This window comes from Carex rostrata, chromosome 19 (genome assembly GCF_964058835.1).
Source record: "Carex rostrata chromosome 19, lpCarRost1.2, whole genome shotgun sequence".
Taxonomy (NCBI): Eukaryota; Viridiplantae; Streptophyta; class Magnoliopsida; order Poales; family Cyperaceae; genus Carex; species Carex rostrata.
Window position 1 is genome coordinate 2,107,456 of NC_135936.1, and position 22,855 is coordinate 2,130,310.

Below are 22,855 nucleotides of genomic sequence, written 5' to 3' on the forward strand. Positions count from 1 at the left end.
CAATTTTATTTTGGTTGTCATCAAGAGCTTGTAAAAAACGTACTAATGTGAATAATTTCTAGACGCTGATTTTTTAACTTATTTATTCACATCAAAACAAAATTGAAATGTCATAATTTTTTATGAGCACATAGAGAAAATAATGTAGATCATATCCAATGATTTTATTTTGACTTTTAAGTTTTAAATTTTGAGTTATTAAAGTTTTTAAAAATGAAGGCATGATGAAGGTACAAAAAATAAAGGCATTTGAACCCTCCTCATGATTAAATTGGTTTTAATATATGTTAGTAGGTTACCATTATTCTTGGACCAGCCGAACCTGCTTATGTATCAGAGAAAATTGAATGTCTCAACCCACATCTTATCCGAACATATCACAAAATCCTAACTTGATCCAACTATACGAGAAATATATATAAATATATCTTTTTTAAATGCCGCAAATGAGCATTTCTTTGGCATATTACTTCCGATTTTTTTTTTTTTTTTTTGAGAGAAATACTTCCGATTACCGCGTCAGAAATTTGTACTTGATTGACCTATTCGTTCGAATCTGACATTTTAAAATTGCAACTACGTTCTCATTTTCAACGGAACAACTAATTGTTGCAAGGATATTGAGAATTTTCTATATATTCTAAGAATATTTCAAGTTCTAAACTATACTTAGGTTATAAACCTCATTAAAAATGCAATTTTCCAATCAAATGGTGTTTAACCGCATTATCTCAGTTAATGATATTTTGTTTATTAACTACTTTGACGTAAAAAATCAGAAGTTTTTGATATCGTTTAATAAAGATCAAGAAGCGCGCCGAGAAATCGATGATTCACTATAAGTGATCACTTGTTGCACCGTTGATATTTTACGTTTGATCTTTGTACAAAATAAATTCTAAGTTTTACAATTCTTTATATTGTGAATGCGTTGTATTGGAGGTGAAATCCTTTATATTGAATCTGTCCTGTAAAACCGGAATTAATATAATCCAAGTTGCCCATGATGGCTCCTTGAATAACTAATCTTCAAGAAAGGTGAACAAAAATTAAGAAACTTCCCCCCTTTTCTTCTCAATTATTATGAAAAGAACCTCTATATAACAGCACCAAAAATAAAAATAATAAAAATTGAAACAGATCCATAGAATCCGCTTGATTCAATCCACGTTGGCCTCTCAAGTTAAGTCGTCCTTGACGAGCCTCTCTCTTTTTTTTTTTCAATTACAAAGCAGGACAAAAAAAAATCAACAATAGAATCATCCCAATTAAAGTCTATGAGCAATAACAGCAAAAGAATTAAAACTAAGAAATCCAAATCCACCATCCCAAACCTATCTCCTAAGGCCTAAGAAAGGTAATAAGGAGTGGAAAGAGAAGCACTAAAATAATTGCCATGACACCTAGAACAGCATAGCAAGCCCATTTCCGGTTGCTCTTTTGGTATTCTCTTGCTGACTCTAGTTCAACTGTGCCCCTTCTGACGAAAGAGCTCGCGTGCATTACGTGGCTCTCTATATCATTCAATTGAGCTCCCTGCGCCTCGACCAGAGCTGCCATGTCAAGGAACACCTGGTGCAGGTCGAGCAGGCTCTTCTCTATTTCCTTCACTGCATCATGCCTCTCTTGGATTTCCGATATCGTGTCGATTATCTACATATAGTTCATGTTGGGTTCAGTTTCAATTGTTGATTGTACTGAATGCGTGCTTAGTATAAAATTTGGTTTATTGTCAAGTGGTAGTGGCAGAAGCATAATTGTATCCCTGATCAATTGTTTAACTCGCAATGTAGTTGTTCAATCATCTCATTTAATATACATTTCAACATCAACTAGGTATAGAGAGGCACATTGGCAAATTGGCAAAGGGAAGTAGATAATTGGTAAACAAAGAGATCTGAATTCATAGAGATTTAATTACTCTATGCTCTAGCTTTTCACCATGACTAATTAGCAAATAATTCAATTGAATCAGTAAACATGGTTTTTAAAATTAATTGATACTGTACCTGTCCTCTTCCTTGCTCTTGAATGGCTTTTTGCAAGAATGTCTCACTCTCACCAGACGCGATCAGGTTTTCGACTGTCTGCTCGTCGGGTTTCTCCCCTGTAATGGTAAAGTACCGCCTCCCGACAGTCTCCTTATACTCTTCCGCCATGCGGGTTCTCAGCCCCTGAAAATCATCCATCAAGTCTTTCAACTTCTTCCCCAACCCGCTAACAACCGATGTGCGGGTGCGGTCAGCTGACGACCCAGGCCCGCAGCCAGGCAGCTTCCTGTTAGCTGCATTTGACCGATCAAGGGCTTCCAGTTTGGCTTTGACCCCCTTCGCCTTCCGCAACACTTGTCCAACATCCCCATCCATGCGGGCCCGGAGTTCCTTGACCGTTTTCGCATTGTGGGCCGTCTTGGTTTCTTCATTTGTTTGTAGAAGCCGGCGGTATAGCTGTTCCAGGGCACGCATGTCTTCTTTGACCGATTCGACATCCTCAAAAAATCTGTCTAGGTTCACGCTTTCTCGGCCGCCTTCCCCGATCACGCCTGCTTCAATATCATCTAGCTGGGTCTGTACCTTCAGGTCCGTATACTTTTTAAAGGAGCTGGTTGAGAAGAGGTCGTTCATGGTGGCGGTGTTTTAATTTTGATATGATAAACGATCAGTGTAATGGTTTGTACTTTCTACACAAGAATTAGAACAATGTTAAGGTCGTGTATGTGCAATGGAGCTTAACATCTCGTTGGATGAGTTCCATTCTTACAATTGGGATAATTGGTTGGAAGAAATATTTCTCTCTCTCTCTCTTTTTCTTTTCAATGGAGATTGGAAAAGAGGGAGAGAGAGAGAGAGATGGAGAGGTCGAGTTGGTTAGTCAACAATTGGTTGAGAAAAGATACAGAGAGGCTTATATTTGTGGGTCGCATGCATTTTAAGGAAATGGATTGATGGGTGGGTTGTCATAGATCAGGCACTTTTATAGTTTCAAATTGATAATTCTATCAATCCTCAAATTGCATATTTCTTGGTTGGAAGTTGACTTTCAAATAAGCCAAAGTCTAGTCGTAAGCGCAAAATTTGTAAGAATGGAATATGAACATAATATTTTTAGTTAAAATCAGTTAAAATAATATTTACAGAAAGCTGGCCGGGGTTTAACAATTTTTAAAATTTAGTCCTTTATTATTAATCATTTTTTTTTAGAGAAAATGCCCTTAGGCTTATTATTAATCATTATATTTTCTCTAATTATATATTGCATATTGTATATATTAAGTTAAGTAGATCTAGAAATACGTTTTTGGGAGTATTATATTGTCAAAAAAAAAATGCAAAAGCAATGCATTCAAACATTTAATTTATTTGTACTAACTAAGTTGAGACATTGATGAGTTTGCATGACTAAATAAAGTGAAAACAACAATTTTTCAGTTCCGATCGAAATAGATGCATATTTTCACGAACACATTTAATTAAAAAGTTATCTACATTTTCCTCGAATAAGATAGTTTATTGTATTTTTTTATCAATACAAATGTTAGCGGTTTATGCCGCTAACCTTAAAAAAAAAAAAAAGTTTATTGTAGAATGTACATTAACACAATGAATCTTTAACTTTGGAAATAAATTTTTGGAATGTTGAACTCTTACTCTGGTTGCCTTTCCAAAATAAAAGATAATTTTATTATATCATTTATGGATTTAATAAGGTTCTCCTCTGCATTACAGAAAAAAAAATGCAACTGAATGACAAAATATATGAGCCTAAAAGTAGTTCCTATGATACTTTGACCATGGTGGAATCTTACTTATGTGAAATAAAAGTCTGTTAGTTTATTGTTTTATCTTAATTCATAATGTCTAATCAGATCGGTCAATTTCTTCATTTTTTTATAGGGCCGGGCCGCCGGGGGTTGCTCGTTCAATCTCAATTGATAGAACAATTAATTTATGGATGATTCTCTGTTTCATCATAAATGAAAATTGATAATGGAAGTGTTGGCTTCATATATATATGTGTGTGTTCTGTTTTGTTGTTTAGATACTCTTGAGCAGTTAGAATTATATTAATTTTTACGGAAAAAGGATTCAAATTAATATCAATCAGTAATAACAAATTAGATACGGATATACGAAATTCAAATATTAGTGTGGATACAGATACATATATTATTAGTATCTGAATAGTCGATATGTACCATATAATTTAATATATATTATAAAAAATATTATTCACCGTTATAATTAGATAAATATTATAAACTTTAATATTATTTAATAAATATCCGATCCAATTCGTTTTCGTATCCATTTAATATCTAATATGTATTTGTATCCAAGAAATAAAGATGCGAAATATTGTTTTACTGCTATTCGATTCGTATCCGATCCGTTTTCACCCCTACACGAGGGGAAAAAGGAATTACTGCATTGTTATGAATTTTTTTTTTTTTAGAATAAGATTAATGAAGTGTATTAAACCAGCAATCTAAAAGTAAAGTTTGATTGTAACTGTGATACGCCTAGTTCTTTGCATCCTAATAGTTTGTTTATAAATAATTTATAGAAAATAAAAATGTATGTAGTGACTAATTATACATTGTTATTGGTGGCTAGCAGTTTGCCAATTGCTGATCAAATATTTGTCTCAGCAACCTTAATTGGCTGATCTCGCTTGTTATAAGCGCGCATTATATTTCAACTTGCTATTTTTCTGTTTTTATTTTGAAATTTCAATATTTAAGGTGGAAAGATGTATTTAGGTTTCTGAGTACACAGGCGGCTGTAATAATTAATGGGCAACGCTCTGCATCGGATTAAAAGAAATTTAAACGCTAAACTGTCAGTTACAATACTATGCCGCAGCTAGCTTACATCACCACTATATATATATTCTAACTATACACCGTATGAACTCCTGCATAAACTCAAATGGCCAAAATAGATTGCAATTGGTAGAAAAAGCAAATTAACTTCGGAATGTACTTCGGAATGTACTAATTCAGCTTCTACAAAATCATATAAGTTAAATCATGCTACATACAATGTACATCTCTCAAACAAAAAAATATTCGTTCGAAATTTTCTTATACTCCCGGTCTATAACAATTTCTCCATACAAATCAAGCCTCTTGAAGTTTCTTACTAGTATACCCTCTCACACAAACAGTAGTACTGCAACCAACAAACTCAAAAACATAGCTTTGGCCAACGCGATTCGTGTTCCGGCACTTATAATCTGCACCGGGAACAGACAGCCACTTTGTGATGCGTTCCTATTCACGATCTTGGCCAAGCCGCCAAAGTCGCAAGCTCTAACGTCTTGATCTGTCATCTGGAAATACATGTTGAACGCATAGGAAATATTGCCTTGACTATTGAGATTGTTGCATTGTGAACCATATCCGAGTGACGTGCAGTCACCGTGGGAGCAGGCGTAGTCTATGTCAGCTGCCAGGCTTGAAAGATCTTTGGCCTCGTTGTTGAAAACGCACCATTGAGCCGGCAAATATTGTATCCCTTTGGCAGCTATGAGGTACTTGTCTTTCCCCTGTCCGGAGAGGTCCATAGGAAACTTTGGCTTACCGTCATACCTAATAATCGATATAATTTTAATCGGTCGGTTAAACATAACTTAATTATAACACTTATTTTCTATGTCAAAAGAAGATAAAATTAATTGAAAAGAATGTTATGTTAATACAACTTGCAATAATTAATGTAATTGTTGTAATTAATTGAAATATTTGTATATGCTCTTTAATGTAAGAAATTAAAAAAAGGCACAACAAAAGGACTTACGTAAAGATACCCCAATGCCTTTCAAAATTTCCAGGAAGAATGCTTTTCAGATCTTCATCAATGAGACCAAAGAGGTAGGCATCCAATGCACCGGGCCTCATAGGTGTTCCCTCCTTCTTTGCCACCTTTTTCAAAAATCCATCGTAGAACTTCTTTGCGTTGCTAGGGCTCGCTTTTATGTCGCCATCAGTTGGCCACCCAACCTCTCCCACAATGATCTTTAAATTGGGGACACCAGCCTTCTTCAGTGACCAGACCAATGTATCGAAATTTGCATCGAACACATTGGTGTATTGCTTGCCACTGATGTTAGCAACCACAGAGAACAACATTTATTGTCAATTATCGGAGATAAAGATGAATCCACACACACAACCTGAGACTAAAGGTCATGATTTTCTAATTTTTGAACCAAATTGATTTCTAAGACATTTTTTTTTGTAAATTTTAGAAATATGCTTTGGTATGTATACATTTTTTTTTTTAATTTTAAGGATAAACAAGACATAGAATTTGACCTGTGTTTGAGTAGTATCTCTAAACCTTGTACTTATCTACATCATTTTTAACATTGAGAAACATGTATTCTCCATCATTTGTCAATAATTGCTAATCCTAATACCATACGTCAATTCTGTTCTTTCTCATTCCCCTTTAATAGATTATAATGATCATTTTAAGCAAATACACAAAAAAATGGCTAGACGAGATATTTCAAAGGTGGATTTTCCCTAACATGTTACATTCTTTCCTCTGTTTTTGAAAAAAATGTTCAGCTCCATGACTGAACCAAATCTACATTATACTATCATTTAAAAATCAAGCAGTTCTTGCAGAAATCATTAGCTTTTATAGGCAATTAGAGCAATTGATCCATACTTGTCATTGATGCTGCGCGATCCAGTGCCAAAAAAAGCGAAATCCAACGGGAAATCAGGGTTTTGGTATAGACTGAGATAGGGGTAGATGTTGACAACAAATGGCGCGCCATTTTCCTTAAAAAAGGTTACTATCTGGACCATGAGGTCATTGATGTCAGATCGAAAACTGCCGGATGACGGTGTGTTGCTGCTGGATGCATACACATCTGCATTTAGAGGGATGGTCGCCTTGATTTTATCACCGTGCCCCGCTTCATTAAGGGCCTTTTGAATGTTCTGTAGCGCCGGCAAGGTGGTGGTGAGATATGAACCGTTGTAACTCTTCAAGAAAGGCTCATTACCGACTGCAACATATCTGAAATTAATACATGTTATTGGTAACCATTGTTCAACCCAAATCCATTTTTGATAGAAGTTGAAAGGTAAAATTATTTTATGCATACATATGCAAATTAATTGCAAATCAAGGACAATAATGGCAACCTAACAAAACAAGAATGTGCATATATGACTTAATTAGTTATAAATGTTAATTATCATCATCATGCCATCTCATTTTCATGGAACTACCAGCATGTAATAAGTGCAAATTAAGGAGAAAATTGGAGTTTGTATGGCTTGACATGTTACTCACTTGATATTGACTCCTCCATCCTTAACATACTGAGTGACATTGTTCTTCACCCAATCCTTGGCATGACTATATTTGCTTATTCTGTCAAGCATGTCGTTGGGAATCCCGACCATTACCTCGATGTTTGAACCAACCAATGCGCTCAGAGTCCAGTCGTCTGCATCAAACAACTTCACCTTCTTAATGCCGTTTGCCTTCAGCATATCCACGACTATTTTGGGCGGTATCGGGTGTGTCATTTGGATACCCCAATTGACTCCAATGGTGCCTAGTGTCTCGGCATTCGCTATTCTTGATAATGTGAAAATTGCCATGAAGGTTACGAGCAGCATGACAGTCCGTGACGGTTCTGCCATGGCGACTGCTCGGTTTCCTGCGTTTGTTAGTTTTGATTTCTTTTTTCTTTTCTTTTTTTGTGTGGGAGGGATGAAAAAGGGAATGATAAAATGACAGATATTACAGTTAAGAAGGCGCAATATGGTTAGAGAGGAGGGAAGCTAACGGTATTTTGTTGATTTTAGAATGAATTTGATAATTTGATAAAAATAGGGAGCTCCATGTCAGGATGCTCAGTTGGATTGAAGACGTAACCGAGGGATCATTTGGTCCACAATTATGGAGAGATTGAATCACGCATTTTTTTTTTTTTTCAATTTTTCTTAATTAATAGGAAAAATACACAGTCAACCACGGTAGTAAATCATAAATTTATAATTAAAACGCTATCTTAGAGATGCATTCTTTTTCACCTGGTACAGGTTCCAACCTAACTTTTATAAATTTTAAACCAAAAATGTTATATTCTGCTATTGACAAATATCATTGCCGTATAGATAAAACAATTACTATATCTTACTACTATTAAATGCTGATAATATACAATTTGTATCCTCGATCATGGAACCAAGTATAAGAAAATTTGTTTTTTTTTATTTAATCTAACAAAAAGTTTAAGAAAATTGATCAACATTGCGTCGACCTCACAAATAGTGCAATAAACAAATTAAGTTATATTCAAACATACAACCCACCTGCAAATTATTTTTCATAGCGTTCCTATTTTCTAATCAAACATTTAACAATATTTCACAAAATTTTCTAATCAACATATCATATTTTCCCGTTAAAAGTAACTAGTGTTTCACTTGAACCAAGCTAGTGTTTTGACTTGAATTTACATATGAACTAATTAACGAGCTTCAACGAAGAGTAGGGGTGTCAATGGGTACAGTACGGATTGGGTGGAGACATTTTCATACCCATACCCATTAAAATTGACCTTACCCATACCTTACCCATACCCATTAAAAATTGATCTTATCCTACCCTACCCTTACCCGTTAATATTATCGGGTAACGAAACGGTAGCGGGTGAATAACGGATAATACTAGTATAATAATTAGTTTTATTATATTTTACAAATTAAAGATCAAAAACTTATTCATTTTAACACATATATAATTGCATTTCTAATAAAAAATAAAATAAATGTGCAATCAATTCCAACTAAATTATTTTTTATAAAGAATAAAAATTCAAAAACACGAATATACATTTAAGTGGGTTGAAAATTTAATTGAGTATACATTTAAGTGGGTTGGAAATTGAATTTAATATATATTTGAATTTTATAATTATCTTATAGGGTAACGGGTACGAAATAGTCATTACCCATACCCTTACCCATTTATTTAACGAAAAAAAATTCTTACCCATACCCATACCCAATAAGCTAACGAAAAAAAAACCTTACCCATACCCGCCTTATCGAATACGATACGGGTCGGGTAAACGGCTAAAAAGGTACCATTGACACCCCTAACGAAGAGGCATGGATCCTCATAAGATATTTATTTGACAATATCTTGTGTTAATTTAACAGCTCGATAACAAGCGTTCAAAAAAATACAAAAGAGATTTCCATGTCGATAAATTTTAAAGTTTAGTATAAAGATTAAATTTAAGTATAAAAATTAATAATAAAGTAAATAATTTTTTTTTAGTGATTCTCGATTCCGTTTGCAAAGAAATTATTACAAATTTTGATGTGGCAAATGTAAATTCAATTGTCTGATTGTGAAGTAATTCGTACTTTATCAATTTAAATTAGTGGAAGTGTCATATCAAATTTTGTAAGAATCAATTTCATGGAGGTATTGTTAGCAATCAATTCTTTTTGCCACGTCATTAAAAATTGCAAGAATGAAAATATTTAAAAATTGTTAAATTGTTGATGTGGTAAATAAATTTAATGTTTATAATTACAGCATGCTGTTAGTTATAATGAAAAATTAAAATATTTCAAGTTTGTATAGGGAAATTAAAAATATTATAAGTTTCCGTGAACACATCGGTAAATAGTCTTCAGCAGTGATGACTAAATAAGATATTTCATATTTGAGTAAGGCTTGGGGCTATGGATAGCATAAAGAGCTACGGTGCTACGGCTTAATATTTGAGTTTTCAAAATCCTAACAGTCGATCCGAACCGTTCATCTTGTTCTCCATATTAATATGTGTTTGGATACCAAATTTTACATTTTTTGAAAAAATTTTACTATTTTTTTAGCTAGGTAGAAAATCACTTGATCTAAAAAATTCTGCAACATTCAGATATTTGATTTTCTACCTATTTAAAAAAATAATAAATTTTTTTCATAAAATGTAAAATTTGGTCTCCAAACACATATTAATATGGAGAATAAGAAGAACGGTTCGTATCGATCATTAGAATTTTGAAAACTCTAATATTGAGCCTTAGTACCGTAGCTCTCTATGCTATCCATAGCACCCAAGCAATACTCTTCATATTTTGATAGGTAAAGAAAATGAGTTTGGCTAATATAACATTAGTGTCATTTTAGCCTATATAACACAAACTCTAAAACCTATCAAATCGACTTTGAACGACTAATCCAAACCGTTCAAACCGATTTACATTATGAGTGATGCGTTTACATACAATTTTTTTTTTATATTTTCGAGTTATTTTAGTATCAAATCAAGCGGTAAAAATATTGAAAAATGAATGTATTAAAATGAACTTAAAAACTCACACATTTGACTGCTTGACTTAATACTAAATAAATTCGAAAAGTTATAAATTTTGCATGTAAATGCACAACTAATGAAGTAGATCGGTTTGAACGGTTTGGATTCACCGTTTGAAGTCGATTTGATAGGTTTTAGAGTTGGGGTTATATAGGTTGAAATGACACTGATGTTATACTAGCCAAACTCAAAGAAAATTATAAAAATTTCAACAGCACTAGTTAAGTAGTAATTAATTCCTGATTTTATCCATTTTAAATGGGAAAGAGCAATTCCCCAGTCCTCCGTACATACAAAAGAGGAACGAAAAAAGTAATTAAGAAAAAAAAAAAAAAAAAAAAACACACGAGAGACATAGGAGTCATATTCTCACCAATCGAGTCTGTAGTCTGTACAAGGAGAGAAATCAGCGAGATAGAACATCGCCGAAATTTTTTTATCTACCACCGCAATAAATCAAAATTAAATAATTACCACCTAATCAATTATATTTCCAAACCTACCACGTTTGCAGACTCGGTTAGTGAACTGATTGAAATCGGTGCACCAACTAGATTTGCACATCAATTTCATGCGCCAATTCAATTGGCGCACTGATTTTTTTTCCTGTTCCTTCAATTCATCTGCTGACCTGCTGATCAAAACAGAAAAAGATAAAGGGGCTCACTATTATTAATTCGTTGAAGAAATTGAAAAGCAAATAAAAAAAAAAAAATCGGTCGGCACACTGAATGGGTGCGCATACTCAGTTGGCGTACCGAATGGGTGTGCATACTCAGTTGGCGCACTGAATGAGTACGCATACTTAGTTGGCGCACTGAATGAGTACGCATACTCAGTTGGCGCACCGATTCCAATCAGTATGTCGATTGGGTCTGCGAACGTAATAGATTTGGAAATATGACTGATTGGGTGGTAATTATTTAATTTTGATTTATTGCGGTGGTAGATAAAAAAATTTCGGAGAACATCGTTGCTTTCAAAACGTGCCAGATCGCTAAGATGGAATTCTTTTGAATCGTACGATTCGTATCATATCGTGGACGATATATCTCTTATTGAAAGGTTCCGATTCGAACGATTAACTTCTTGAGTTATCGTACGATATTACTGAAATCCTCCTAAATCTGATCTGGCCATTTGATTACGACAAAATAATCCCAACCGCTAATTCATAAACCCAGCTTCATCCCCTTGGCATCCCATTCCAAGAAGCTTTCTAGCGGCGTGCTCTGCTGCTCACCTCCACCGCCACCACCAGTTACCACCGAGCTCAGGAACAACAGACTAACCAGCGCCTTCTCCTGTCACATCTCATTATACGGAAGGAACGCGACTTTATCGGTGGATTTAATGGGGCCCCCAATTTTGGCTCTCAATTCTAGAACCTCTCATGCAAACTCTTCAGGTATAACATCCCCACATTTTATTTCACATGTAACGAGAAATGAGTCGCGAATGTGGATTATTTGTGAAGTGTATGTTGTAATGAGATAATATGTCTTTTCAGATGTATACCCAAGCCAGATGAACTCATCAGTAGCCTCAAATAGGCTATTTGCATCTGTCAGCATGGAAGAAAACAAACAGAAGCCAATTGATTTTCTACGAATTATATTTGGTAATTTTACTAGGTTTAATCTTCTAACTTTTTAGTTTGAGGTTTGAATCTTTCAGAAAACCTTCCATAAAATTCTCCTGATATATTGAAATTATTTGAAGAACAACACCCTGCAAATAGCAAAATTACTTGTCCCCGAGATAAGCTAAGCATCATACCACCAATTATTTAATCATAAATTTGAGAAAAATAAGTTCTACTAACTAAAATAAGTATCTATATTTAAGAATGGAGCCATTTTCATTGGCTAAATTGTATTTTTACCTGGTGCAGACTACTTGTCTACTTCGGAAAAAATGACCAAGAGTCTTTTTAAGAAAATTCTAACTTCTAATGACATACTGAAGGTGTGAAGATATATTCCTGCACATTTGTATGTTTATAAGAAATTTAACGTAGCGTGTATTTCATTTCAGAGGGTATTATAGCAGGAGGTACAGCTGGTGTAATCGTTGAAACAGCGCTATACCCCATTGATACCATAAAGACAAGGCTTCAGGCAGGTCAATCAAGCACATTGGATTTTTTTTTATTCTATTTAGCTTTATCAGTTATTTGTATGTGCATTTTCAATATACCCGTTACTCATTATCCCTAGTCTTTCTGACAAGATAGTTTGTTTTTCTTTAGTATGCTATGGAGTTGAAATTGTAATGTTTTAACTCATATTGTCCTATAATACAATGAAAGGTAACAAGTGAGATACTCCAGGAAGTAAACCTGTTATAAAAGTGACAATGACGTTAAAGCTCATATAAAATTAAATTCTCCCTTATTACTTTTATAACAAGTTTTACTGTTTTTATAAAAGTGACAATGAACTCTTTTACTGTTTCTTCAGATTTTTGCTAGCTTATTACTTTGTTTGTTCTTACTTTTAGTATGATTTTATTTCAGGCTGCTCATGGTGGGGCTAAAATTCACTGGAAGGGCTTGTATTCTGGTTTGGCTGGAAATCTTGCTGGAGTTTTACCGTGAGTTGGCATACTTTGTTACTTATAGATTGTAATGCAATCATTGCTTTACCAGTCCTGTATTTGGCTCACTGGTATATTTTTGTTCCGTGCATTAGTTGGGTACCTTCTTGGTTCTGGTAATGAAAATTTACACATTTGTAAGCATGATGATATTCTGATTTGAACCAACTACGCAGAGTTACAATAGGTGGAATTCATGTTTAGCCCTATTGAACCTCAGAATATCCTGCACATCCCTGCAAAACAAGAAATTTTGTTTGCCCTACATACTTCCATAACAACAAGGATACTCCTTTTTCCTAGATTTAGCTTATATCAACTTTAATTTACTTAGTTAGCAATAGAAGTTATGTAGAAGAGACTAATCTATCTTACAAAATAGTCTCTGAGTCAGCAATATAAGGTCTTTTGAGTCAATTTTGTGATTTTCTTGTATATATCTTAAAATTTCCTTTCCAAAACAGGAGTGAGGAAGGGCTTTTATAACAACATAATAATTACATTATAGATGGCTCATGCTACAAAGTTAATTCCAAATTCCTCAGGTTGTGATAGTGCTGGCAGGAGTATCTGTTACATTTTGGTGGTTTTGAGGGGATATGATTTTTTCTTCATGTTTTTAAGAGGCATGTGTGAAGTTTTAAGATATTGAGGGGATACAAATGGGATCTGAGCTTGAACTGAGTTGTAAACATAACTTGCTTCTTTGCTCATCTTCTTATCTGCTGACAGGGCATCTGCTTTATTTGTGGGAGTATATGAGCCTGCAAAACAAAAGTTATTGACTATGTTCCCTGAGAATCTCAGTGCTTTTGCTCACTTGGTATGATGAAGTTCTTATTTTACCGCATATAAATTGGATAATTGTTTCACCAACTACACAATTTCTTTTTGGCCTTCACTATTTGAAAACTAGAGCAACCCTTTCTTAGTTAGATTTTTTGGTTCTTTTGTTTTGAGATGCTCTCTAGTACATTTTCTCTAGTACCTAAGTATTTCAAGATGTTTGGATTTGGATAAATAAGTTGCGTTAAACATTTCATCTGTAAAGTTGTTGATCTTGCAGTGAACATACCGCAGATATTCTATCAATAGAGCATTTTCTATGGAACATAGACTGAATTTGCCAATTGCATTCCTATGCGTCTTTTGTAGAGTTCATGCCATAGTTAAAAGGGGCATTATAATTTTGAGAGACTTCAAGGGCTACAATTTGAGAATTGAATGAAATTTTGAAGGATTTGTTATGAAGTTTTAATCCTCTTGGAATTTCAATTTTTTCCTTTATAAACAGTCTGCTGGAGCAATTGGAGGGCTTGCTGCTTCCCTTATTCGTGTTCCAACAGAGGTGCATATTTCACTTCTTATTTTCTAATGCATAAAATACTTTAAGAATAGCCCAAGTTTACAACAACCACCACCAAATCCCAAACAAGTTTGGCTAGAAATGAAACCCAAATGGAATAGCCCAAGTTCACCCCAAAAAAAAAAAAAATACTTGAAGAATGGATGCATGGCCCATGATACTGTCGTAATGATGAGTCTTGCCAAACTTGACAAACCTTTAATTTGATACTGCGAAAACTTTTATTTTTGCATACAACTATTCCCAATTCTAGCAGCAGCATGTATCTTTTGATGCACAAGGTTGCACTTCAAGTGGCTTTGGTCAGAAGTTATGTTTATGTTTATGTTTTTTATTGTGTTTGACCAAGTTTATAAAAAAAAATAAAAAATACTCTTAAGAATGGATGCATGGCCCATGATACTGTCGTAATGATGAGTCTTGCCAAACTTGACAAACCTTTAAATTGATACAGCGAAAACTTTTATTTTGCATACAACTATTCACAATTCTAGCAGCAGCATATATCTTTTGACGCACAAGGTTGCACTTAAAGTAGCTTTGGTCAGAAGTTATCTTTATGTTTTTTATTGTGTTTGACCAAGTCTGCAGAACTTTTGGTTGGTCAAATGCCAGACTATTTCGCACTTAATATATTGAGGTTGCCAATGGCCACACAAAGAAAAGGAGAAAAGAAGTTACATAATGCTCGTAAAAACCAATTAAAAAGATGTACTGTCAAAAAGGATATTCTGACAATAGAAAGGATAGTTTTTGTTTTACAAATGAAATTAATGTGTCTGAATTTCCGTCAATCTTAATTGCAGTTTTGTCTTTTAATTTTTCTAATTGGTAATTTTAGGTGGTTAAGCAAAGAATGCAAACAGGGCAGTTCAGCTCTGCACCTGATGTGGTTCGACTTATTCTCAGTAAAGAGGGAGTTAAAGGCCTTTTTGCGGTACTTGTCTTTTCTCTTTATGAAGGACAAGCTTCAGTGATGATTACGTGAATATTACAAGATTTGGACATTTGAAATTGTTTGTTCTGCAATTTAATAATGAAGCACTGTTTAACCCTCTATTGTGTGACTAAGTTTCAGTCAACTCAGTATCATTCCAATTGTCTTGATTACGGAATGTTACCTCAGACTTTGTTTCACCCTCTTTTCCCTTATTACCCATTTGTGCAATTAAGCACTAAGCAAACCAGAATGAATGTGCAAAGTATATGTGCTTTAAATGAACTTTTAGTAAAGGGTACGTGCTAGTAGGTACAAATTTGATGTGTGCTTGTCCTTGGGATAGCAACTGGAAACATGAATGCATTTACTTATTTTTTGTTGTTTTTGTTTTCCTTTTCTTTCAACTTCGGGTTTGTAGGGTTATGGTTCTTTTCTGCTAAGAGATCTTCCCTTTGATGCAATCCAGTTCTGCATCTATGAGCAGATGCGTATTGGTTATAAGACTGCGGTAATTTTTAAGTTATCGCCCTATTTTTTCCGTAGCTTAGATAATGACCTATTCAGACCATTAATTTGCAATGCAAAACAAAAAACTATGTTATATTGTTTCATAGTCCTCAATAGTAGTAGTGTTAAATTGTAGAAGGTTAATTTTCCACATTTCTTTTGCACTTTAGAATAGATTCGGCTTGATATCAAGAAATCATTTTATCCTCATTTTGCTTTCTAGGCAAAGCGAGATTTAACTGATCCAGAGAATGCTGTCATTGGTGCATTTGCTGGTAAATTCTTGTCTTTGTTTTTCCTGCATGCTTAAATTTTCTCATTTCTCCCCTTGTATCAAGTTTCCCATTATTTCGTTACTCCCTTTGTTTCACTTACATCTATTCCAAATTTTGATTTTAGACAAATAAGTGTCCCGAGCAATTAAAGATTAATTTCTGGACTTAAAGTATATTTAGCTAAGAATAAAAGAAATTAAAGTAAAAATGATTGGAAAAGTTCCAGAAGTAAATATTAAACCTTCTTAGTCAAATATCTGTGATCTCTGTAGGTGCAGTAACTGGAGCTATTACAACACCACTGGATGTACTGAAAACAAGATTAATGGTTCAGGTAAAGTATACTACATTCTGTTGGATGTAAACTATTTCTATTTTCTTGGTTTTTATTCTTTGTTTTTTCTTGTGCAGGGTAACCAGTATAATGGCATCATAAACTGTGCTCAGACTATTTTACGAGAGGAAGGTCCTGCTGCCTTTTTGAAGGTTCTCTCTCTCTCTCTCTCGTTTTGTGTGCGTGTGTGATCTACAATGTGACACTAAATTGGATTGGTTAGAGCATTGCACAATCTAGGGTTAATTTTTACTTGATATTTGTTATGCTGATTCTTAATTGGGATTACGAGAGTTAATCACAGTTCAACTGCAGTAAAACAAGGCTGTTTGACATTTTGGAAATTCCAGATCTTGCCTTTTGTTTACATACTAGTATAATAAGATTCAATAGGCAGGCATCCCCTACAGAAATATATAATTATTGAAAAATAAGCTTTCTAATAGGGAATAGAGCCAAGAGTGCTATGGATTGGAATTGGAGGCTCCATTTTCTTTGGTGTACTGGAGAGGACCAAACTTTTGCTTTCCGAACAACGCTCCAAATCAGAATCTTTGAAAGAAGAGTAGTACAGGAAACAATAATGCACTCGGTTTAAGTTGGTTTACTGCTGTACTCACTGTTATTCGAAGAGATATAATATTTGAATAATGTTTAATTGTTTTTGTTGTCAGTTTTAGATGCTAAACTTTAAAGCAGTTTTTTTGGATATTCAACATCATATTTGCTTGCACTCTTCTTATTCTTCCTTTTGTTCGATTGTCCCAAATTTCAAATCGATCAAATAAGCAGAGTACATTTTTATGGTGGTTGGGTACAGCCTGGGTGCTCCTTTAAAGTTCACAGTAAGTTTAATGGGTTACTAATAATAATACAATTCTCCTTCAAAAAAAAAAAAATAGTACAATTATCCTAAACAACGACAAAATCTGTTCTTTAATCTTTGAAAATATTTTTAAATAGTTAGAATTACGCTTACGCTTTTACATTGTCAAACTAAAGTTAGTAATTAAAAGATATGCGAGCCTGATGCTGTCATGCTGATATTGGGTTCGGCTCTGCTCTAATCTCACTTGAGAGGCTCAAATCGAAAAGGAGCGAGACGGGAAGCAATCTAAACAGCCCAGCCCCGATCTGATTTAGCTCGATTTGAACATAGCATTATCAGTATGCTGTTTCTTACATTTGTTTTTGTATTTTTGATAGGCCCGTTAAAGGCCCAATGGAGTACAAAGTCCTTCATGGAACAGTATCACAAACAACTAGCCTATTATTAGTTGGTTCCAACAACAGAGAGATTAAACTACTCTTCCCCTTGATGCACCAGGTGTATCCGAGGCTGAACCACCAATCTTCTCTCTCTCTCCCAATTTCCTGCCCTAGGTCTCAGCTTGCTGATTTCTTCTCTCACATTTTCCTAGTCGATCGGAGAAGAACAAGAAAAGAACCAACAAAATCCTCCAGAAAAAGTCACAAAAACACTTATAAGAGAGATCGATCTGAAAAATGAGCAGTAACGCAGCGAAAATAGCGCTGGAGTCGGCGGCGGCGGCTGCGGCGAAGGGTGGGCAGAAAATCGACTGGGACGGCTTGACTAAAGCGGTGAGGGGGGCGACGAAGGCCGGGGACGGGATCGACTGGGACGGCTTGGGTAAACTGCTAGTCTCCGATACGGCTCGCAAGGAGTTCGCCAACCTCCGCCGCGCCTTCAACGATGTCAACCAACAGCTCCAGACGAAGTTCTCAATGGTATTTTTAATATTTCTTTTACGTCATCAGATCTACATGTATCCAGGATCTAGGGTCTGGTATCGGTGTTGTTGTAACTTTTTTATACGTAGAAATTCACGCGTCGCCGTTCTGAATTGATCATTGAAATGATTGATAATATATTATTGTTTTATTTTTAAATTAAGTGACCATTGGCACCTCTTTCACTTCTGAAACAAATTGTTTTTGTTCAACCTAAATATTTACATACTGTAAAACTATCTATCGATATCATAGATTTACGTAGAATGCTAAAATAATGTTGATCTTGGTGGAATTATTCTTTGTACCTGGTAGATAAAATTCTAATATATGTTGATTATCAATTGCCAATTGTCATTGAGTAATAGTTGGTTTTGATCACTAGATAGAGTTGTCACATTTTTCAGAAAAAAAATACACATTGATTATCTAAAACTTCTTTTTTTTTTTTTAACATTTGAGAATGTTCCACATTGGAGATTAATAATCTCTTGTCATTTATGTATTAAAATGATGACACAACTGTTTTATTTGTATGTATAGTCTGAAACTGTGTTATCCTTCATTGACACAATTGATAGTCTAATATCTGCACCAAGAAGTTTCCTTGAAAATTATAACTATATTTGATTGTCACCTTTGACATGGATTAGATTGATTTCCATCTGATAAAGAAAAATGTGGATGATTAAGCATAATTATTTTTTCTGCTGTATATATCATTTAGAGACTGACTCGTGCATAGTAAATACATTTTTTTTTGTAAACTGAACGGGCTTTATGTTTGTCTTGGTTCTTCAATTGCTCTGAAGGAACCTAAACCGATTGACTGGGAATACTACAAGAAGGGAATTGGGGAGAATTTGGTGAATGTCTACAAGCAGGGCTATGAGAGTATGTTCCTCCCCTTCTCTTATATTATATATCCTTTGTTTTTGAATTTTTCATTGTTTTTGGACTTGAGTTGATGTGGCTTTTGTTGCATGTAAGAATTACTTGCGAAATAGCTATTTCCACAGGTTCCATTCTTAAAACTGTATAGCTTGAATTAGAAATTCTATTGTATTATGCAAATAATAAACAGAAAGAAAAATCTTAAAGAATATATGCTTTCCAGTCAGTTTTTATGTAACGAAGAATCATCACCTTTTAAATTTTAGTGACTGAAGTTTTATGATGATTTTGTAGGCATTGAGCTTCCAAAGTTTGTTGACACTGTTACTCCTCAATACAAGCCCAAATTCGAAGTTCTGGTAAGCTTATTTTGAAATTCACAGCCAAAGTTTGGCTGTACAAATTTCTTGTTGGTACTCGAATTTGTGTGTGTGTGGGGGGGGGGGGGGGGGGGGCGGTCAACCTGCCAGCACTCAAATTACTGGTTGACATAGGTTAATATTTGGCCTCTTTCCAGACAAGGGGCAGGAAGTTATTTAGGTTTTTTGTTTGAATAGTGTTATTACTTGGCTCCCTGGATGTCATACAGAACTAGTTTTCAGGTAAATTTTAACATGCGGAAAACAAGTTCCTATAATTTTTTGAAGTACTTGTTGCAAGCATTGTATAAACAAATGATTGTGGTGAATTTATGAAAATGTTTTGTAATATTGGATCCATTTTTGTATTGCAACCAGGTTAGTATATCCCAAGCAGTTAATCCTAATAATATACAATATTACTTAAAACTTGATTATATGAGGTCTCAGCTCCTAGCCTGCATTTGTTGTACACTGTAAATCCTAAATTTAAACCATTATCTGTATGGGATGATGGTTGAGGTTACAAATTGCAAATATCATGAGCACTGCTATTGGCTTAATGAGCCATGACCTTGTTTGGTGTATTCCAAGTGAAGAATGAAAGGAAATAGAGAAAAATAAAAAAAAATAGGAAATTGGTAAATGCAGTTGAAGGATCTTAAAGAAGCAGGGCTGAAGGCTCAGAAGGAATCGGAGCGATTGGAGAAGGAAATTGCTGAAGTTCAGGAGTTGAAGGTAAACAAGTATTTTATCTTCTTTAATTTCCATATTGATGTCCACACTCAAGATTGAGAGAGTATCTTTTAACTCTGAAAGTACTACATATTTGTTCCAGAACAGATTTTGTAGTCTAACTAATGGGCCTATATTATTTTTTTTATATATATTTTTGGATGTCTTTGGTACAGAGAAAGATGAGCACTATGACTGCTGATGAGTATTTTGAGAAGTACCCTGAGTTGAAGAAGAAATTTGATGATGAAATTCGCAATGATTTCTGGGGATATTAAATAGAAAATGAAAACAGAGAGCAGCTTGGAATGCTTGTTTTGATATTTGTCCAATAAAAATTCACCTTTTTTTATTTTTCCTTTTGAGGAATATTGTTTCCCGTTTTCCCACTCGTCTTAGGTGCAAGTCGTTGCATAACTGCATTTGAAGACTTGGAATGGATTCTGTTACTGTTCATTTTTTTAGCTGGGTAAATTGTGGTGCGGCTGGTTACTCTTACAACGACTGGTTTCTTAATAACAGGACTGTTCTTTACCAGAGTTTAGTTTCTTAATTATATCTTCATTTTGACATCAATAATTATTAACGATTCCATTTTGCTTAAACCGCCATCATAAATAAAAGTGCTTTACGAAAAAATAAGCATGTTGGAGTGAATTTTCATTTTTGTCCCTTTTCATATGGCGCGGAGTGATTCAATTGCAGCTGTCGTTTATTATCCTTTTTTTAAGAATATATTAACTTTCGAATCCTTTGGCGTTCGGAAATTCAAGCTAGTGCTTGTATAGTTTAACTAAATAATAAACCAATCAATTTAAATAACAAAAAATCAAAATGATAAAAGTATTTAACATGAAAAATAAAATAAAACAATTAAAGTAAAATAAATATCATGCTTAGTCTTTAGTCTATATCTTATTATTCAGTTTAAATGTTTTAGATATATGAGTAATTATTGGAAGAAATAAGTGAGTCAGCAAGGGATAAATTTGTCTCCGTATTAAGAAATTTGTATAATATTGCGTGAATATCAGCACCCGAGCATTTAACAATAACTATAATATTAAAAAAATTATTATAATTATATGCATCCAATTCACAAAAGTGAAAAATGGAATCAACAATAAAACAATCAAAATATTCAGATTTCAAGATATAGTACATTGTATTAGATATATTTATTTGTTTGTTTGTTTTAAAAAATATATCGTTTTGAAGATCCTAGAGGAGAAAACATCCAAACACAAAACTAATTGTTTATTTTAATCAATAAATTTATAAATTTAATCCAAATACAGTTGTTGGTTCGTTCAATATAGCTGTCAGAAAGTTTTGGTATAAAACCGTGTACCAAAACCCTCATAAATGCCCCTCCTGCCCCTTGCCATAAGCGAACAATACCCCTTGTCAAAGCCGAAAATCAATTAATCAACTAAGCAATTCTCCCTACACTAATTGGTCAATGAACTACCAGCACGCCCCCAATGTTACAGAGACAAACCTCTTTACCACCATTAGATTCCAGTTCTTCCTCAAGAGGTAATCCGTCTCTTCCGGTATGCACACACTATTATGTATACAACGAAGGCTATGGAACAGGTTCATTGGAATATCATAGCCCCGCAAGCACCACGAGAAAGACATCAATGCGCGATCTATGGAAGAGGATCATGACAAAGAAGAAAAGGCTACTACAAACTGCAAATGTATCTGCTTCGATCAACCGTGAATCATATGATCCACAATCTTATGCGCAAAATTTTGATGAGGGAGAGGCGGCAGTTGACCCTGAAAACCTTCAAAGGTCATTTTCGGCTAGGTTTACGGTTCCAGCTAGAGCGCCGAGAGATTCAATGCTGCAAAGAGTGGTAAGCGAGAGACACAGAGAGGAAAGAAAATTTTGGTTCTAATTATTTTAAAAAAAAAATTCTTTGAAAAGCCATCGGTTTGATATGATGAATGGTATTAGATGTCGTTGCTGAGATGCATTATAATTTTCTTGTAATATTAATTGTTGGGTATCAATCAATTATCTTATCAATAATTCCTTGGGCTATGTCACTATCACCATATCGGATTCAAGCTCCCCACCCTCCTTTCTCTCGAAAGCCTTGGCAACAACCAACTATGATTTTACATTTTTACAACAAAGAAAAGGACAACGGAAAGCAACCATCTCTTATCTTTTTTATCAACAATATCAGGTCCAAATTAACTATAAATAAAAAAAAAGGTTCGATATGTTTATAGATCAGGGCTAATTTGCTGTGTTGATAACCTATTTTTTACGGTACGAGTAGGCTAAATCACTTTACAAGGCTCTACTATAAATTTAAGTTTTTATGTATCCGAAGTGAAGGCTCAATTTAACAGCACATCCGCCAAAAATAAAAAAATAAAGATGAACACGCAGGTACTTCGTTGGAGTCGATGCAATGGAATAAGATTATAGATTGTTATACCTTACTCTTTCACATCAACCCAAATACATTTGATTGCATTATGAATCTACGGTTCAAATTATATATCAATTTCCTCACTAGTTATCTCCCAAAACGATTAAAAAAGAATCTTACGCTACGAGTTGGGGAATGAAAAATAGCAAGTCGTGACTGCGGATTTTCGACATTTTTTTTTCCCAATGAACAATTTAAAATCGAGCAAAAAACATTAAATATGACCGTCACATCACATTTTACACATCATGATGGATCGACATACCACAACAGA

The 22,855-nt window shown here is 34.3% G+C and overlaps 4 protein-coding genes across 4 annotated transcripts; 2 read left to right on the forward strand and 2 right to left on the reverse strand.

Moving 5' to 3' along the window:
- Positions 1 to 1,224: 1,224 nt before the first annotated feature.
- Positions 1,225 to 2,630, reverse strand: LOC144571645 (syntaxin-124-like). Its single transcript, XM_078320995.1, has 2 exons — positions 2,010 to 2,630; positions 1,225 to 1,653 (listed from the first exon to the last, which is right to left on the reverse strand). Exons 1-2 carry the CDS (start codon positions 2,622 to 2,624, stop codon positions 1,342 to 1,344), a joined length of 927 nt encoding a protein of 308 aa, XP_078177121.1. The 5' UTR covers positions 2,625 to 2,630; the 3' UTR covers positions 1,225 to 1,341.
- Positions 2,631 to 5,145: 2,515 nt separating this feature from the next.
- LOC144571677 (glucan endo-1,3-beta-glucosidase 8-like) lies at positions 5,146 to 7,712 on the reverse strand. The gene is made up of 4 exons (XM_078321024.1): positions 7,314 to 7,712; positions 6,678 to 7,034; positions 5,799 to 6,101; positions 5,146 to 5,590 (listed from the first exon to the last, which is right to left on the reverse strand). The coding sequence occupies exons 1-4, from the start codon at positions 7,667 to 7,669 to the stop codon at positions 5,155 to 5,157; spliced, it is 1,452 nt and encodes a 483-aa protein (XP_078177150.1). The 5' UTR covers positions 7,670 to 7,712; the 3' UTR covers positions 5,146 to 5,154.
- Positions 7,713 to 11,480: 3,768 nt separating this feature from the next.
- Positions 11,481 to 17,204, forward strand: SAMC1 (S-adenosylmethionine carrier 1). Its single transcript, XM_078320648.1, has 12 exons — positions 11,481 to 11,773; positions 11,876 to 11,986; positions 12,403 to 12,485; positions 12,884 to 12,960; positions 13,696 to 13,786; positions 14,258 to 14,311; positions 15,171 to 15,266; positions 15,688 to 15,777; positions 16,000 to 16,051; positions 16,324 to 16,385; positions 16,463 to 16,537; positions 16,832 to 17,204. The coding sequence occupies exons 1-12, from the start codon at positions 11,719 to 11,721 to the stop codon at positions 16,952 to 16,954; spliced, it is 969 nt and encodes a 322-aa protein (XP_078176774.1). The 5' UTR covers positions 11,481 to 11,718; the 3' UTR covers positions 16,955 to 17,204.
- A 499-nt stretch (positions 17,205 to 17,703) lies between these two features.
- On the forward strand, positions 17,704 to 20,678 carry ATPQ (ATP synthase D chain). The gene is made up of 5 exons (XM_078320695.1): positions 17,704 to 18,134; positions 18,950 to 19,031; positions 19,326 to 19,390; positions 20,042 to 20,128; positions 20,302 to 20,678. Exons 1-5 carry the CDS (start codon positions 17,892 to 17,894, stop codon positions 20,401 to 20,403), a joined length of 579 nt encoding a protein of 192 aa, XP_078176821.1. The 5' UTR covers positions 17,704 to 17,891; the 3' UTR covers positions 20,404 to 20,678.
- Positions 20,679 to 22,855: the final 2,177 nt, after the last annotated feature.

Excerpts from the sequence above, each read along its gene's own strand:
- LOC144571645 (XM_078320995.1), bottom strand. The coding sequence starts at position 2,624 with ATGAACGACCTCTTCTCAACCAGCTCCTTTAAAAAGTATACGGACCTG. Across the intron at positions 1,654-2,009 it reads AAGAGCAAGGAAGAGGACAG|ATAATCGACACGATATCGGA; the intron begins GTACAGTATCAA and ends AACTATATGTAG.
- LOC144571677 (XM_078321024.1), bottom strand. The coding sequence starts at position 7,669 with ATGGCAGAACCGTCACGGACTGTCATGCTGCTCGTAACCTTCATGGCA. Across the intron at positions 7,035-7,313 it reads GATGGAGGAGTCAATATCAA|ATATGTTGCAGTCGGTAATG; the intron begins GTGAGTAACATG and ends TATTAATTTCAG. Across the intron at positions 6,102-6,677 it reads TCGCGCAGCATCAATGACAA|TGGCAAGCAATACACCAATG; the intron begins GTATGGATCAAT and ends TGCTAACATCAG.
- SAMC1 (XM_078320648.1), top strand. The coding sequence starts at position 11,719 with ATGGGGCCCCCAATTTTGGCTCTCAATTCTAGAACCTCTCATGCAAAC. Across the intron at positions 11,987-12,402 it reads TTTTCTACGAATTATATTTG|AGGGTATTATAGCAGGAGGT; the intron begins GTAATTTTACTA and ends ATTTCATTTCAG. Across the intron at positions 12,486-12,883 it reads CCATAAAGACAAGGCTTCAG|GCTGCTCATGGTGGGGCTAA; the intron begins GCAGGTCAATCA and ends ATTTTATTTCAG.
- ATPQ (XM_078320695.1), top strand. The coding sequence starts at position 17,892 with ATGAGCAGTAACGCAGCGAAAATAGCGCTGGAGTCGGCGGCGGCGGCT. Across the intron at positions 18,135-18,949 it reads TCCAGACGAAGTTCTCAATG|GAACCTAAACCGATTGACTG; the intron begins GTATTTTTAATA and ends ATTGCTCTGAAG. Across the intron at positions 20,129-20,301 it reads CTGAAGTTCAGGAGTTGAAG|AGAAAGATGAGCACTATGAC; the intron begins GTAAACAAGTAT and ends TCTTTGGTACAG.